Below are 19,134 nucleotides of genomic sequence, written 5' to 3'. Positions count from 1 at the left end.
CAAGTAATACCCATACAACAAGTAATACCCATACAACAAGTAATACCCATATGACGAGTAATACCCATATGACAAGTAATACCCATATGACAAGTAATACCCATATAACAAGTAATACCCATACAACAAGTAATACCCATACAACAAGTAATACCCATATAAAGAGTAATACCCATATAACGAGTAATACCCATATGACAAGTAATACCCATATAACAAGTAATACCCATATGACAGGTAATACCCATATAACGAGTAAAATCCATACAACAAGTAATATCCATATAACAAGTAATACCCATATGACAAGTAATAACCATATGACAAGTAATATCCATATAACAAGTAATACCTATATAAAAAGTAATACCCATATAACAAATAATACCCATATAACAAGTAATACCCATATGACAGGTAATACCCATATAACGAGTAAAATCCATACAACAAGTAATATCCATATAACAAGTAATACCCATATGACAAGTAATATCCATATAACAAGTAATACCTATATAACAAGTAATACCCATATAACAAATAATACCCATATAACAAGTAATACCCATACAACAAGTAATATCCATATATGTAGGCAAATCCCACGCTTCTATATTTTCTCTAGGTTTTCAAGGACTTTGTCAGAGAGAGTCAAAGGTCATGATGTACTCTTAATGTTTCCATAATATGAATGTTGTGAATCCCAGAGAATGTAATTGTGACTTGACTTGGCAGGTCACAAGCCACCCCAAGGGAGACTGTTGCATACCAATGTTTCTGCTCTACAAGTGCATTTATCTTTGCTGTTCTGCTGACAGATAATATGTGATGTGTGCATTGTGTTTTAGGTTCAGCATGCAGCACTGTGCAAATCAAGGAAGGTAATCGTCTGTCAGTATAGCTGTTGAGGCCTTAAATTTGAGACCAGGACTCATCAGAAGATCACAAAGAATACCTGCCGCAACACTGAGAGCAATTCACGGCTATTTGGGAGGATTATGCTATTATAGCTGACAACTTGAGCTTCCTCAGAGTACGACGGCTACAAGGCAAAGTCAGTCCTGCTCCACTTAAACCCAGCAGGAACCATGGATGACCCCTATCACAACAACCTGAACCAGCAGGTTACAGAAGGTGGAGAATACACCTACACCCAGGATGTAGGAGGTCAAGATGGCTACCCTTACCAGACGGACTACCCTCCACAGGACGAGGATGCTCGTAGCGATGCCACCGAGGGCGCAGATGATGATGAGCAGATGTATGAGGGGGAGTACCAAGGCATCCCCCACCCCGACGAGATCAAGGAGGCACGGCGGGCAGCTCGGTTGGAGGCCAGGAGGAAAGCCCGTCAGGCTGCCCAGCAGGAAGAGGAGGAGGAAAACCTGCCAGAGCAGTACGAAGCCATCATGGAGGACTGCGGCCATGGACGCTTCCAGTGGATGCTGTTCTTCGTGCTGGGCCTGGCACTAATGGCTGACGGAGTGGACGGCTTCGTGGTGGGCTTCGTTCTGCCCAGTGCTGAGAAGGACATGTGCATATCCAACTCTGACAAAGGACTGCTCGGTAAGTGACAGCAAATGGATGGAAGGTGAAAACCTATATAAACCTGGTTTGTTTTGTCATTCAAAAATGAAATCACTAACCTGAAAAAAACATTTGCAACACTAACAAGAGAAAGGCTTTTATTTCAACCAACTTTGTTTCTGTGGATAGAATACTTTTTTTTTTAGCAAGACTAAAGCCATGCTAGCAGCTTTCTGAAGCTGTACAGTAGGCTACTTGTAGGCACAGCAATGCTTTGAGCTAAATGCTAACATAAGCATGCTAACATGGTCACAATGACAGTGCTAGCATGTTGATGTTTAACAGGTATAATGTACCATGTAATGACCTCAGTTTAGCTTGTTAGCATGCTAACATTAGCTAATTAGAGCCAAACACCTAAAGATGGGGGAATGTCATTACTTTTGCAGGCAGTAAATCAAAGTATTGGACAAATTCAAATGTTGACCTGATGGTAGTCTAAGAGGCAAAGTCAGAGGATCACCAGAGTTATTACAAGTCGCCATGGGGGGGGAACATGAATATCTGAATCACAGTTCATAGTAATCCATCCAATAGTTTCACAGACATTTCATTCAATGCCACAAATTTCTAGCCTCGTGAGACCGTCCTGATCTGGCGAGCTCCAGTTTTCCACTCGCAGATCAGTCTGGCATCTTGAGGCAGAGAAAATTTGGAGCCGTTAGCCAAACGACCGGGCCAATCAGCGTTGGTTTTGAGGTGGGTTAGGTGGTGATAGACCGATGGTTTATCCAATCAGCTAACCAGTATTATCAGCCAGCGGTAGCCCTAATTCTGTTAGCCGCTCGCTAATGCTTTTTTTGTCTTGGATCCTTCTTTTGGAATATGGTCCAGGAACCTGAAATGGTGCCTTTTATTCCTAAATTCTCGTTACACAAACGGCAAATCTCCTTTACCGACATGTTGCTTGCATGCTGAGCTATGCTTTGCCTGCAGCAGCAGGGGCGGGCTTGTGGTTGTATTTTCATACTCTTCGTGGATCTGATTGGTTGATTTGGCCCGTCTATCACCAACATAGGTGATAGACAGATGGTTCATCCAATCAAATAACCAGTATTCCGCCCCTTCCCAAAAGTTCTCCAACGGAAAGTTCCCAGATGGATATGCCGAGCAAATGCGAAGCAATCCATCTGGCGGAGTCAGGTTAACAAATTTCACCCTTATGGTGGAAACATCAGGGTATCACCAAATGTTGATAGAATTCATCCTTGTTGTACCACGAATGTCTGTTCACCTCATCACAGTTCTCCAAAACAGATATACAGCTGTTTGGTAATATACTAGACTAGCTAATAATAATGATCTGTCGAAGAGTTTCAATCTTTAACCAGACAGGAGGAACTCATCAGTGAAATGATCTGCTGTCAGGCTTGGCTGAAACAAAATCCTGCATATGTTTGATGGCACATGGTTGCAGAACACTGCATCAGACAGAAATATTCCCCAGCCACTGGGGCAAATTATGGTATAAAGCTTGGCTCCTTTTAGCCAAATGCAAAAATTAACAACATAACCAACACTGTGTGTCCTAAGTATGGGTCCATTGTGAGCCACCAGATTGAGTCACCAGAGTGTGAGGCTTCAGGCTTGGCATGAGTACTACAAGCGTCTGGAAGTTGACTTGAGGGAAACCACACCACATGTTAATTGTTTAATTATGTTAAATACCAGATACAGAATTAAGCACTGGCTTTCAATGTACTTTGAATATCAAATATACTGTGTTTCTTTTATTTCAGTTGCCTGCTAGCTTCACTTGTTCCGAGATATTGTACCACACCAGAAAACGAAGAATTAGATTGAAATGTGTATGCAGCATAGACACAATTTACAGGAAATGTACCTTGAAAGCGTCTGTTCCTCACTTTCTGTGCAGACAACCAAACTGCAAATTAAAGCCCCTCACCTTATGTCCCAGGCCTCGTGTGTAGCCAGGCGATGTGGCAGATTGCACATCGCTCATTTTATCTTAACAACATGCTCCCGGGATAAGGTATTGCGAGGGACTGATGAAGAACCCGGAGCTGATTGTATTCAGTGTGTGTTTCCAGGCTAATATGGAGCATGTTGCAGCAGTCAGAGAGCCTGGCGGCCTGCAGTGCCCGGTGCAGAGCTGTCAGACACGCTTCAGGCCTCTGACAGGCTGTGGTAGCAGGAGGAAAACCTGGCGAAAATGAAATCACAGTGTCTGTTTGTGCAGAGCAGGAGTGGAGCACTGATCATTGGCTGAGAATATGAAGTAGATCTGCAAAATGATGCTTTTTTGATTCATGCTCATGCTCTGTTCACCCGACTTACTGGAGCAGACATATATTTAATCTTAACCTAAGTCTTGGATAGCAGATAGACTCCCAAACCTTTTGTTAAAAAGAGGAGGATTGGTGCACTTACCCTAAATGGTTTTATTGTTTAATCTATAAAGTGAAAATATAAGAGGCCAATTGTGGGAGATACACTGCTGGAGAGAAAGTAGAGAAAGTTCTGGCAGGTTTTAAATCTCAGACTTGATGTAGTTGCAGAGATTTAACCAGTTATATCTAGGGAATTGCTAAACTCGCAATGCAGCTAATGCATTGCTTTATGAGTTGGTAATGCTTCCCTGCTGTTATTCAAGGGATTATCTAGAATATATTTGGTGCTTAGCATTTATTGACATCATATCAATCAAACAAGATGTCCGGTTTCTTCATGTCTTTTTCCCTTTGATTGACTTTGACTTTTTAGGTCTGTAGACATTTTCTTTGTAAATTAAGGGATGACAGCTTCACTGCTAATGCAGAGTGGGTAATATCTGATCATGCTAACATAACCATTGTCATTTGAGAAGTCTAATGTTATTGGCTTACAATTTTGTATATGTATGTAAAATCTTTCAAAACAGACCTTTGATGAAGGGTCAGGTCAGATGTGTATCCCATTAGGTTACCTGCTTTACTCTTAAATCTAAACAAGTCAGATATTAACAAACTAACGTTAGTTTTATCGATTGAAACTGTGCCTATGATTGTAATGTCACAACTATATTACATAGGTAGAAAGTCATTCCGCGTGCATGAGTGCAGATGTGCAAGACATGGAAACACTGACCAATCAGAACAGACTGGGCTTTTTCAGGAGGGGGGACTTAAAGAGACAGACCCTAAAATGGAATGTTTCACACAGAGGGTGAATACAGGTATATTCAGATGGACAGTATGAGAAAAATAATGTGTTTTTAGAACATTGAAGTGTGTAAACATGTTCTAGTACAAACCCAAAATACAAATATAATCTGAAAATGAGCATGATATGGGACCTTTACTGTTATCAAGCCATTTTTAAAACCTAGTATCCTAAGTGTTCATAAGAACTTTTGTTATATTCTGTAAAATGTTTCCTAAATTGAGCTAATGGTGCAAACATCAGTGATGAGCTTAATTTCTTATATCTGAAATGTAACAGAATTTTCAACAAAGTTCTTCATACATACTGAAAAGCCTCATCTGTTTTAAAGGTGCAATACGTAATATTGTATGTAATACTGGCAGCTTGCGGTTAAAATAGTTACTGCACTACCAATTCAAAATACTGGAGAGTCGTCTCCCCCGCCCCCTCCTGCCCAGACTCCAAGTTCACGGGGGTTGCCAGGCTGAGACCGCAGCATTCACAACAATGTTGCTAGACGCTTTTCTCACATAGCCAGACATTACTCCACAGCACAGCGGAGTAGCTAACGTTAGATGCTAGTCTCACATAGCCAGAAATTACTCCACAGCACAGCGGAGTAGCTAACGTTAGATGCTAGTCTCACATAGCCAGACATTACTCCACAGCACAGCGGAGTAGCTAACGTTAGATGCTAGTCTCACATAGCCAGACATTACTCCACAGCACAGCGGAGTAGCTAACTTTAGATGCTAGTCTCACATAGCCAGACATTACTCCACAGCACAGCGGAGTAGCTAACGTTAGATGCTGGCTATATTGACAGTCATAAAAGCCCGTGCTCACGCGGAGCTCTGTAACCAACTGACAGACACATGTTTTCGGCTTAAAATGACAGTATGAACCGCTAAAAACACAACAACCTCACTGTCCTCTCCACACGCCAGTCAGGCACACTTCCTCGGCTTAGAATTACAATACGAAACGCTAAAAATACCACTACCTTGCCAACGGAACACACTTCATTGGCTTAGAATTACGGCAACAATCGCTAAACACACTGCAAACTCACAGTCCTCTCTTTCTGATTTACAGCCCCCCTCTCGTGGCTTAAAATAACTCACCGTTGTCGGCTCCAGCCGCTGAAGAGGCTACACGCTGTAAACAGCCATGACAACAGTTAGCAGGGTTAGCATGGCGGCGTTAGCCAGGACCAGTCGGGATCACTTTACTGGCTATGTCTCAATTGTTTTTATGGTAACCAACTCGGGTACTCTAGCTATATAATTCAATGTGAGTACACAAATGTTGAAATGACAAAAAATGCCCATCCCTAGTAGCTGTGATAAATTAGCCTGAAGCTTATGCTTACCTGTTCAGGAGAAAATAAGCCAACTCTACGTCCTTTTGGGCTCTAAGCTGTCTCCATCTTTCAAATACATCTCCAATATTTACCAGGGGGTTGTCACGTCTCTGGTCACGCAACTGTTAGAAACATGCTGTTTTCTTTTTTTTATGTCATGTAGAATCTATCTCCGTTGATCCTGTTTGATTGTTTGCTGCTTTCATGGCTGTACTACCGTTACAGCTGTAGCGGGCTGGGTTTACGTTTTTACAGGTATATATCTGGCAACCCGGCCTGCCTGTCAAACTGGGCCGTTGATAACAACACACAGATCAAAACATAAACATAAATTCCGTCACGGAATGTAAATTTAAAAAAGAAAAAATACTGATATTAGCATTGTTGTCAGAAAAGATAGTATTTCAGTTTAACATGTTTCCTTAATATCTGATGAGGCATTGGTGTCATTTTTGGATTTATTACAGTACAAATATTACATATTGGACCTTTAATTATGTACACAGGGTTAGCATTTCTTTAGACAGTACATATTGTATTTTTTTTCCAAGTCTCTTCATCTAGATGTGCTAATGTACTTACTGTGCTCACTTTTAATACATCAAGAAAAAGAAAAATAGTTCTTTCCCCTTCAGGGATTCAGTGTCTTCACTGTCCTCAAAGATACTTTAACAGGCACATAGAAGCTTGTTGTTGCAGGGGTTGATCCTGGGCCTCCACCTGAAAGACAGGCTGTCTAATCACAAGGCTACCCTGTTAACCTGTCTGTACGTACCTAAAGCATACACATTGCCTTAAGCAACAACTTGGCCAAGATATTCGGTGACATTTTAGCCTTGAGGCTTTGTCTCCCAGTGCCCTTAGCAGTCTCTTGTGGAATGAGCTAGGGATGTGCAGCTTGGCGTGTGGAGGGCCGGAGCATTTGGATAGTCTAGTAATCCACAGGGAAGGTGCACACTATGGCTCCACGTGCCGTTAAGCTGCTTAGTCCCACTGTAATTAGGGCTGTGTGTAGTAAAAACACAGAGCAGGCAGGAGGCATGGGTCTAAAGGTTTAAACAGCACCTGTGAAGAGGATGGCTGAAGTTGTAGGTTTGAGACTTGACACAGATGGCAGTGGAGAGCATATTTCTCTCCCCAAAGGCATAAAAAGGAAGTGCATGATCACTGTTATCTCCTTGGTGCAGTAATGGGCAGCACAGTTGGTCACTGTTAAGAGCTGTTGCTTTACAACAAAAAGAAATGGCAGAGTAGACCATCTGCCTAGTGCATGCTGGGATGGGCTCCAGGTCGCTGTAGAGTGGGAAAGAAAATTGAGTTTTGCATTGACAAAGCATGTAATCAAAGTAACAAATTGTCTGATTTAAAAATATGGAAGGTGAATATTGTGGAAGGGATGCACTCTTAGATGCCTCAAAATCATTTTGAGCATTATTGTTAATAGTTACATTTCTGGCAATGCTATTATCAGTCTAGGTGTATTTTCTTGGTACGTCATTATTAACTTCCGGAAGTACACGCATGTAAGGATACATCACACTGAATTACTGTAAAGTGGAAAGTGTGCTGATTTCTCTTTTCTTCTGTGCTCATACAAGGGTAAAGGGAGCCCCCTTGTGGAGATCAGGACTATACATGTGGCTGTAGAGCCTACTCTGTGTGTGCATTATGGGAGTAAAACATGTAACTTGACCTATAAGTGTAAAGCTTAAATGCCTCCAAATGAGTTTTGTGCTTGTGTGTGTATTTGCAGGTCTGCTGGTGTATGTGTCCATGATGGTGGGGGCGTTGGTGTGGGGGGGTCTGTGTGATAAGATGGGGAGGAGGAAGTGTCTGATATACGTCCTGACCATCGACCTGGTCTTCTCCTTCCTGTCCTGCTTCGCTCAGGGCTATGGCTTCTTCCTCTTCTTCAGGTTCTGCTCCGGCTTTGGGTGAGACTCATTTACATTCATGGTCACATTTACATTTGCAGCGTTTACTTAAACAAAAGACAACTCAACTGACTTTTTATAATGACCATAATTCATCTTTTGAGTGGAAAGAAGCGAGTCTACATCCCTATATTTGTATTTGACGACTTATTTCCCAAAATAAGACACCTGACGTTTAAGAAAGATGAGTATTAGGTACCACTTCCATTAATTAAAATAAACTGTGAACCTTTCGGAGCAGGCTGAGGTAGAGAGACAATATAATTCAGGAACACCAGTTGACTCAATTGATTATTGTCTTCATTATTATAACACATTTACATTGTACGCTGCACAATTTGGCTTTTTAATTTGGGTTTTATTGCTGTCACAAGCACCTTGGGGTGAAGCTTTTGCAAATTGATTTTGCAAATTTCAAAGACACATTTCTTTTGATAATGATTGCAGCCTGAGTGTACCCAGATCTGCAATGTTGATGTTTGAGCTTTTTGCTAAGCCAAAAACTACAAGGTCACCAGAATAAAACATTCATCTGTTGCTGATTCACTGTGATAATGAGCCTCATGTTAGTTATTAGCACTCACATCTGCTGTTGTCTTCACAAAACACAAGGAGCAGCCAGACTTGAGAGAAACCCTTTAACATGCCAATGTGACGTATATATTTTGTTTGCTTTTTTAAAAAAATTTAAATAGGGAAATGTCACTTAAATCATGTACAAGAGCAAATACAAGTATTTTATTTTGTCTATGATTTTGGTCCAGAAGCTCTCTACACAATATCTCATACATATGATATGAAATGTAAAAAAAAAAAAGCCAAAGATCTGAGTCCCTGACCAACATCAGCGCTGAAACTTCCATATCAGTAGGCTGCAGCAATAAAACGTTCCATCTCAGGATAATAACAATTTCTAAGTCAATTTCTTCCCTATATTTAAACCTATATCCTCTATATTAACATTCTGGTCTGGTCAGTCCTGGCATCGCACTGAATACTAATGACAATAATAGACTTATTGTCACATTTAAAAAGTGAAGATGTGTAAACCTGACAATAAAGGTTGTGCATACATTCAGAAAAAACAGAACATTTGCAACATAAAATGTTGCTGTATATTTACACTTATGTCATAAACCTTTATGTTTGGTTATTATTAGCTTTTAAAGAGTTTACCCAAATTACAGTTTACATAGGAACTATTTCTTCAGTAGAAAGTAGATCCAATGAAAACTGTTCATAGCCGCACCCAAGGACATTGTGTCTAAAGACACATTGCTGTTGAGTCTTTTAAATGTAATATTTAATGTTTTGAGCGCTGAAAATGTAATTCCACGCACCTCCAACATGAGGTGGAGGTAAAGAAATGTGTCTGTAGATTTAGACAAATAAGACCAAAAGTATCTATATTTCTAGATATCAGTAGTAAGTGCGAACACGTGTTTTTGTGTAATTTGGTGCAAGCAACATTTTAAAACCTTTTACAATCCTACATCACTAACATTTAGCAATAGTTAACATGTCAAACACCAGATATCACAGCAAATGATCCTCTAAATGAGAATGGTGAGACAAAATAAAAGTGTTTGGTGAGGAAGAGATTTATTTTCTAAGATGTCTTGCTATTCCTCCCCCAGAATTGGCGGCTCCATCCCGATAGTGTACACCTACTTCACAGAGTTCCTTCAGATGGATAAACGTGGAGAACATCTTAGCTGGCTCTGCATGTTCTGGATGCTGGGAGGCCTGTACGCCTCCTTCACCGCCTGGGGAATCATCCCTCACTATGGTAACACACACACAAGCTGACTCACATAACCAGACACACACATGTAGTCGACTCACATGAAGGCACACAAACATTCAGTCATACTGTGCATCAACCCAGAAGACAGAGATACTATTTTCATTCACATGGAGGATCATTTTGTGCTTGCCATCATTGCCTCATCTTGAGACTATTCCCCAGCGATTAAATATGAATAATAAATACATAAATGTAAGTAAAAATTTGCCACCATCACAAATTGAAAAATAATTCAATGGGGGTCCAAAACGAACCACAACCTTTTAATCAATGCAATGTTTTAACTGCAAATAACTCGTGCAAAAGTACATACTTTGGTGCATAAAACAACATGTGTTTTGTTGAACTACAGCATTACAGTGATTTGGACATTAAAATGTGAGAGAAAGAAGGCTTCTTGAAATATTAACATGCTCTTTATTGGATTTTTTCTTTTCAGGCTGGGGCTTCGCCATTGGTACAGAGTTCCAGATCCACAGTTGGAGAATATTCATTCTGGTGTGTCTCTTCCCTGCACTGGCTGCACTTGTCGGAATCATCTTCATGCCGGAGAGCCCTCGTTTCCTCCTGGAGGTCAGATCTCATGTTGCAAGATTAAAACATGCAAGATTAGAATATGTGGTTTTATTGTCTGCAAAACAGAAAAACACATGTATCTGTACTGTTAATACGCTCCCTATACTTATATTCATTATGTCAGTGCACAGTGTTGAACATCAAGCTGTGATTGGTTAAAAAATGTTGAGTCATCGTCAGCCACCACAGCAACATCCCATTGCTGTGCAAAGGTAGCGAAAGGCTGCTAAGGCGCCACCAGTTCAACACCCACCCCTGGTTCTCATCCAGGACAGTGTCAGACCTTTAACCACATGTGGTATTGTATTTATATGTTACAGCAGGGCTGCTCCAACATGTTTACATGACACCCCCCCAAATTATCACACATTTTCCCCATCTGAAAAGAGGCAGACCCCATGGGAACATTGTTATAGTGGCTACAGTGTCTGTGGGAAATAAATGCACCATAAACCCTGAGAGGTTTCCCAGAACGCTCTTAAAGGTCCAATGTGTAGGAATTTCTCCCATCTAGCGTTGAGATCATAAATATCAATCAACTCTTTTGCACCACGCAGTTCAAAGTAGGTATTACAGCTACAGTAGCCTTCACGCTTCAAAAAGCCGGTCTCTTGCTCGTTTCAATCTCCTTTTTCTTTTTCTGGGTCGAAGAAGAAGACTCCTGTTCCTGAAATTTGGATTTTGAATATGTGCGGTCCTCCATGTTTCCTTCTTCAGGAAGCTACGATACCCATTAGCAGCATTAGCAGCAGCTGTGAGTTTATCATGTGACAGAGAAAACGCGAAAGGCGGAGCAGTATGTCCTGTATGTCCCTTACCGGCTAACGTATTTCAAGATGGAGCATGAATATGGAGCGTCTACCCCAGTTCATGCCAACGCAAATGTAAAATTTCAAGCCAATAGGAATACTTGGAATTGATGGTGGTGGTAAATATTCATGAAAAAGGACAAGTTTATGAACGGGCAACACAGATTTTGATAATGAACAACTAAACACGTTACACACTGGACCTTTAAAATGGGTTATGTGGACATTCATAGATAAGTTTGTATGTTTGTGTTTTCTTCAGAGTGCCCGGCATGATGAGGCGTGGATGGTCCTGCGACGAGTTCACGACACCAACTGGAAGGCCAAGGGGGAGCCAGAGAGAGTCTTCACTGTGAGCCTTTATTTACAACCCAATCACTCACCAAACTTAGCCCTATTATGCTTTTTATGTTTTTTCCCGTCTTTAAGTGTGTAATATAGTTTTTTGTCTATGCAATAGATGTATTAAGTACAAAAAACACATTTCACTCCAAATGGCTCTTTCTCTCCCACAGACAGCACTTTTCCTCAACTGCCTGAAAACCGCTCGCCCACATTCCTGTTTGAAATTCCTCAATTAGTGATGTCATTGATTGAGAAAGCCAGCCCAGTTATTCAAATGTGCTGCCCATTGGTGCTGCCTGAGCAAGCACAGCCCGCCAAGTGGCTTGTTCGAATTTGGTTGACAAATCAAGCCAGCTGACCATACTGGGCATACTGGGCATACTGGGCTTTTCAGGGAGGCGGGACGGGATCTCATTCAGTCTTTCAGGAAGAACAAAATAAATATACATCTGAACAGCTGTCACAAATAACATAATTGCAATGTTTCATTCAGCCGTACGCCATGACAGTGAGCCAGCATGCACAATACTATCACCTTTTTTCCACAGCAGTCATTTTGACACGTGCCAGCAGGAAAAGTACAGGTGTAATTAGTATTATTACTGATGGCTGCAGTGAATTTAAAGGAACACTATGTAACTTTTCCCGCTTCGGTCCCCCTACAGGTTGGAATCCAAATTGTCCATTACATTACATTGTCCAGTTCATTCGAACTACAGATCCGCTACCCGATCTGGCAAACTTGCATAGTGTAATGTAATGGACAATTCCGCTTCCAACCTGTAGGGGTCCAAAGCGGGAAAAGTCTACTACTCTACTCACCTCGACTCGACTCACTGTGCGTCCGTTTTCCATTGCAGATTTGAGTACGGCCTCAGCGTGGCTGGTCATCATAGCGACGCTGCAGTAAACTGCCGTGACCTAACGCAACACACACAGAACGTTGAAGGTGTGTTGTTGTTGCCAGAAGACACATTTTGTTTCAAATGAAGCTGGTGGCAGCAAAAAACACAGCTGGCTAAACTATTTAAAAATGGCGAGTTTGTTCAGGACACCCCTCTCTGTCGTCACCTTTTGGTATCGCCTCAATTCGCTTGGAACCTCGACTAAGGTGGTACTAAAAAAAATGCCTGTTAGCAGGTACCAGGGACTTTTTATCATAATGGAAAACCAAAAAAGGCGAGTAGAGTCGAGCCGAGTCGAGCAGGGCCCATGTCATGGCAAAGCGCCAATAGTGCTGCTTTAAGTGTTCCAGGTCCAGGGTGCTGCTATTGTGCATGCTGGCTCACTGTCATGGCTTACTGGGGAGCTTAAAGATTCAAGATTCAAAACGCTTTATTAATCCCACAATGGGGAAATTGACACTGTTGCAGCAGCAAGGGATACAAGAAAAGTAGAAGACACAGATAAACACACAATAATAAATATAATTAAAGAGAATAAATATTAAAATAGTAAAATGTATTTACAGTATTGCACAGTCACATTTTTTATTGCACGGTTTATCAGTCCTGGTGTGTGTGTGTGTGTGTGTTGTGTCCCTGTGGTCTACTGGGAGCAGTGCTGATTGTAGAGTCTGACAGCAGCAGGAAAGACCTGCGGTATCTCTACGTGACGCAACCAAGAACAGAGCTGGCCTTCTTAATCAATGAAATGGAGTGTAGCCATCATTAATGGCATTGGTTACACGTTCACACCAGTACCTAATAAATGCTAGGTATTATTTGATAATTTTATATTGGCATTATTTCACAGTCAACATCTGTCTGTGCTGTTAGTCACAGTACGGTCCATAAATGACTTGTGTTATAAATGTCAAAAATAGCACATTTGACATGCTTTATAATGTTGTGTGTATATGGTATGGAGGGAAGCCATGGTGAAAGCTATTTAATTGGACTTAACAGGTGGAACTCATCAAGCCAGATGAGCACCAATGTGAATAATAAAAAATGATTGATGGCTGAATTCCACTTGGCTGCTTCAGTGTTAGGGTAGTGGTATGTTTCACTGTCATGGCTTACTGGGGCACTCAAATATAACAAAGCCATCATTAATGTTATTAGTAACACCTGTGCTTTTCTTGTTATGTGTCTCCTGTGAAAAGGGCCATATCTAGGTGAATATAATATGTGATATGCATTAAAGAAAATAAAGGAAATAAACAAGATAAATACAGTATACTGAAATGAAATGATATACAAAAGACTGGGAATAAGCTCCATTTCTCATGTATTATTAGATGGGTTGACGTGCTCCACATGTTTATATATCAGTGCGATTGTTACACAGATGCCCCTCAAAAAAGCCAATACGTATTTTTTTTTTCCTAATTTTTCAGGTTTTCCTTAACTTTAAAGTCTTTAAATTAAATAATCTGTTCTGACTTTCTATTGAATCACAACCATGAAATGAAGATGAAATTATTGTTTATATGTCCAAACTCCTCTCTGTTTGTTAAGGCGACCAACATTAAGACACCACAAACTCAGGAGGACGAGTTCATAGAGATCCAGAGTGACACGGGAACTGCCTTCCAGCGCTGGACCGTCAGACACATGACCATGCTGCAACAGGTCTGCAGATCACTGCTCCTACTCCTACTACACTCAAATAGAACACAACACGTAGAATACTGAATTACCTTTGCATTTGTCTTATGGAATGTGTTTTCATCCCCTTTTTACCTGCATGCCATTGTATATCTATCCAATAAAGTCGTGATTTTAACAACAACTTAACACAGACATATATATATACATTCTCGGCCTACTGACCGTTTTCCATGATAGAGCAATAACTTTTTTTCTAATGTTATGATTAGCTGGATATAAATCTAGTATGAAAAGATTTGGGCCTTGAGCTGTTTGTATGGATAATATATTGTAGATATATACTCTCTAAAATATATATATATTTTTTTTTAAATATTTGAGTACACTGCCAGACAGTGGAAAAGTGTGCTTTTTTAATACATATATCACTATTGTATTTATTGAGCTTTTTTGGGTTACATATAGTATAAGTCTATCTTAATTGTCTGTGTCTGTGTCTGTGTCTGTGTCTGTCTGTCTGTCTGTCTGTCTGTCTGTGTCTGTCTGCCTGCCTGCCTGCCTGTCTGCCTGTCTGTCTGTCTGTCTGTGTGTCTGGATGTCTGTCTGCCTGTCTGCTTGTCTGTCTGTGTCTGTCTGTGTGTGTGTGTGTGTGTGTGTGTGTGTGTGTGTGTGTGTCTGTCGGTCTGTCTGTCTGTCTGTCGGTCTGTCTGTCTGTCTGTCTGTCTGTCTGTCTGTCTGTCTGTCTGTCTGTCTGTCTGTCCTCTTTCAGGTGATGGCAAACATCATGTCACTATCAGCCCCAGAGCTCAGACTGCAAGGCCTCTTCCTGGTTATTGTCTGGTTCTGCTTGGCCTTCAGGTAACAACAAATACATTTAGCATGTGCACCCGAATGTCACTGATAAAAATCTATGCAGATCATTTTGTAGTTATAAGCTCAGGTTTGTATGTTTCTGTGTGTATCAGCTACCACGGGCTGGGAGTGTGGTTTCCTGATATGATCAAATACATGCAGTATGAGGAGTACGAGTCCAAAGTTAAAGTGTTCCACCGGGAACGGGTCGAACATTTCCACTTCAACTTCTCTCTGGTCAACCAGATCCACCGCGAGGGAGAGTACATCCATGACAAGTAAGTTTCCTCAACACTGCCCATTATATTCGCATCATGCTCTTTAAGTTCACACTTTATTTATACTGCATAATGACATTTATTTCCTTTCATTTAGGTTTGCAAACATTGAGATTAAGTCTGTGAAGTTTGAGGATTCTCTGTTTGAAAACTGCTACTTTGAGGATGTCAGGTCAACCAGCACCTTCTTTGAGAATTGCACCATCAAAAACACTGTCTTCTATAACACAGGTATCATACAAAATTAGTAATAAATGATTCTAATGAATATGTTATATCACTTTTTTTTACACTGCTGGCTCCTTAAAGTTTAGTGCTAAAAATCTAATTAGTGGTATATTAAAACATTAAGGCTATCTTAAAACAGTAATCTTATGTTAAAGCATTAACACTTTGTAATATGTTTATCCTGCAACACCAAGAGGAGAAAAGTTCTGTTTACAGTCTCATGTAAAATATAAAGCAAAGCCTTTTACATCCCTCTGTTCTCTCCAGACCTCTGGCAGGAAAAGTTCAAAGACTGTCAGATGGAGAACACCACTTTCCTCCACCCAAAAAAAGGCTGCCATCTGAACTTTGAGGTGGAGAACGACATCGTCATCTACATGGTCAGCTTCCTGGGCAGTTTGGCTGTGTTGCCTGGCAACATCATCTCAGCATTGTTCATGGACAAGATAGGACGAATCAGAATAATAGGTGAGATCAACAGAAAGTGTAAATACTAGTAGTACAGTAACCGTGGACAGATGGGCTTTTTAGTGTTGTTTCTGCCGAACCTGTTTCAGCATGTCATTATCCATCTGTGTTTTTAGGTGGTTCTATGTTGGTGTCGTCTGCCTGTACTTTCCTCTTGCTGCTAAGTTTCAGTCAAGGAGCTGTAATATGTTGGCAGTGTCTCTTCTATGGCACCAGCGTGGCGGCCTGGAACGGATTACAGGTCATTTCTGTGGAACTTTACCCCTCCTCTAAAAGGTACAGTCCACCTCTATCTTACTGGGAACAAGCTTTGAATTTCTCCACATGGTGAAGTGGTGTGGATGGAGCTTTAGTAACCTTTGTATGAAATCAAAGACCTATTGTTTGAAAAATGACTTTGTGTTGATTTGTAAAATCTGCTTCTTTTAATCATTGTAAATTGCATATGTAAAAGAGAAAGCATGGCAAGTATAGCAACAGTAACTAACTCTGTTAAAAGCTACATGCTGATTTAACCTCTGCCCTAAAAAGTATGGTCTAACTCTGTTGCACCACAAGGTACCGGGCACTTCTGCCTCCCAGCTAAGAATTTAAATGAAAATCAAATGTAACTGGACAAAGACAATAGACACTTAGAACTTAAAGTGTTCATATTATGCTTTTTGGCTTTTCCCCTTTCCTTTATTGTGTTATATATATTTTCTGTGCATGGTTTAGGTTTACAAAGTGAAAAAGGCCAAAGTCCCCCCCAGAGGGACTTACCATCTCCACCAGAAAACACTGTTCACCAACTGCTCCAAACAGCTCTGTTGTAGTCCAGCCTTTACTTCAGAGACAGACGTGGTCACTTTGGAACTGCTTCTGAATGGCTAGCTGCTCCGTAGTCCCCTCATACTGCTTCTGACTGGCTAGTAGTCCTTACCTAGCTACTGTCAGGACACGCCCTCATACTCTGCTTCTGACTGGCTAGTAGTCCTTACCTAGGTACTGTCAGGGCACGCCCTCATACTCTGCTTCTGACTGGCTAGTAGTCCTTACCTAGGTACTATCAGGACACGCCCTCATACTCTGCTTCTGACTGGCTAGTAGTCCTTACCTAGGTACTATCAGGACACGCCCTCATACTCTGCTTCTGACTGGCTAGTAGTCCTTACCTAGGTACTATCAGGACACGCCCTCATACTCTGCTTCTGACTGGCTAGTAGTCCTTACCTAGGTACTATCAGGACACGCCCTCATACTCTGCTTCTGACTGGCTAGTAGTCCTTACCTAGGTACTATCAGGACACGCCCTCATACTCTGCTTCTGACTGGCTAGTAGTCCTTACCTAGCTACTGAGCATGTGCGACTCCCAAAAAGATTGAACAGAAGTGAGATGTAGCAATGTGTAGTTCAACAAAAATATGATGTTTTTTGAAAATGAAACCATATAAACCTATTCTGATATAACCTCTAAATACAATTACGAACTATGAGCCCTTTAATATTTTTATGATTCAGATAGCAATTCACTCTCAGCAAGAAAACAATGACTTGTACTGTCAAAATCATATTCAATCATCAGTCAGTCATGTAATCTTTCTCTGTCTTTGTCTCTCTGCAGAGGGACAGCGTTTGGTATCCTGAATGGGATCTGTAAGTTTGCTGCCATCCTTGCCTGCTCCATATTTGCAGCCTTTATTGGCATCACTAAGATCATCCCCATCTTCCTGGCCTTCGCCGCCCTCGTCTGCGGAGGTCTGGTAGCTCTCAAGCTGCCTGAAACCCGGGAGAAAATCCTCACTTGAAAAGCCAAACTCCTGCAGCCTCCAGGCCTCAACCACTGTATATCTATGGGGAAAAGCTTTTTGGAAGTGTATCAGCTTAAACTGAATTGGAAAGACAAGTAAGAAAGACCAGCTAGCTGTGTTATTATGAGTTATGATTAAACATTTTGAAATCCTGTCTGGTTGCCTATGTAAACCTGGGGTTGCTTTTTAATTCCCTGTGTAAGCTCCTCAGACTGCCCAGCATTTCTGTGACATCATATAAAAGTTGCGTTTGTCATTTCCTTTGTATCATTTACTGCTCATCCTTTACTCTCTCACACATACAGACACACACACACACACACACACACACACACACACACACACACACACAGTGTAGAAACATTTGTTTTGTTTGAGGTTTGTGTAAAAGAAAAAAATTACATGAGATGAAAATATGTCTGTACGTGAAAGGTGATGTAGTTCATGTTACCATGTTGTGCTTTGATTTCATTCCCTGTTGGAAAAAAGGCAAGAGAGAGGACTTATAGCCGTTGACTATTATTAACATGAATTGGATTTGAATGCTGTTGTATTCCACCGTGGCTGGGCAGCAATATTACTGCTGGTGTTGTTATTTAGAGAAAACACATCTTTTGTTCCCCCAATCTTTATTTATTCTGCACTGTCCTGTAGTGTATATAGTATTCTTTTGTTCCCATGTTGTTGCTTCGTTTGATCTCTCTAGACATAACCCTGGATTGACCATTTTATTAAATGTAGGATTGTTTTTACTTTTTTTTCTTTTAATCCTCTACTGTTCATTTCTCCCAGCTGATTCAAATCCAACCTAAACAGCCGACTGGATTCGCCTCCTGTTTGCCGTCTTGTCCTCGACTGGGACGTTGTGTCTGTTATGTGTTCTGTAGCTGGTGATAATGTAGAATCAGAGTCTAATATGTCACATCTTGCCATGACATTGTGTAAGGAATTGTTCTGTTTGTTTAATTAATTCATTTTTTTTCTAAATAAGAGAATGATACAAAACTGTGAGATTAGATGTTTTGATATGATGCTCTCATTTTGATGTTCTGATGAAGAACAGTTTTACAGAACCTGCTGCATTTCTGACAAAGCATGTTAGTTTTTTTGGCATGACTGAGCTGTGTGTGTGTGTGTGTGTGTGTGTGTGTGTGTGTGTGTGTGTGCGCGCGTGCGCACGTGTGGTTGTTATCCACATGTCTGTGAATTTACATAATAGTCTGACTACCAATACTATATTTGTTGTTGTACATACTGTAGACCTGTGTATATTAGCTGTAAAATAGTAGCTCCATCATGACTTGAATAAAGCTGAGGGCTTATGATCTCGTTTCCTGGTTAATAATTGATGTAGAATGTGGAATAAACATATGAAACAAGTTATAAACTTGAAT

The 19,134-nt window shown here is 40.8% G+C and overlaps 1 protein-coding gene across 1 annotated transcript; it reads left to right on the top strand.

The window, feature by feature from the left end:
- The first annotated feature begins 932 nt into the window (after positions 1-932).
- Positions 933-18,007, top strand: sv2ba (synaptic vesicle glycoprotein 2Ba). The gene is made up of 12 exons (XM_028581592.1): positions 933-1,569; positions 7,851-8,031; positions 9,669-9,820; positions 10,278-10,411; positions 11,486-11,575; positions 14,031-14,144; positions 14,893-14,981; positions 15,089-15,253; positions 15,351-15,484; positions 15,749-15,949; positions 16,066-16,225; positions 17,554-18,007. Exons 1-12 carry the CDS (start codon positions 1,092-1,094, stop codon positions 17,735-17,737), a joined length of 2,082 nt encoding a protein of 693 aa, XP_028437393.1. The 5' UTR covers positions 933-1,091; the 3' UTR covers positions 17,738-18,007.
- Positions 18,008-19,134: the final 1,127 nt, after the last annotated feature.

Source organism: Perca flavescens, chromosome 1 (genome assembly GCF_004354835.1).
Source record: "Perca flavescens isolate YP-PL-M2 chromosome 1, PFLA_1.0, whole genome shotgun sequence".
In the NCBI taxonomy this organism is placed as follows: Eukaryota; Metazoa; Chordata; class Actinopteri; order Perciformes; family Percidae; genus Perca; species Perca flavescens.
Note: the sequence above shows the minus strand (reverse complement) of the source record. Positions and strands in the feature narration are given on the sequence as shown.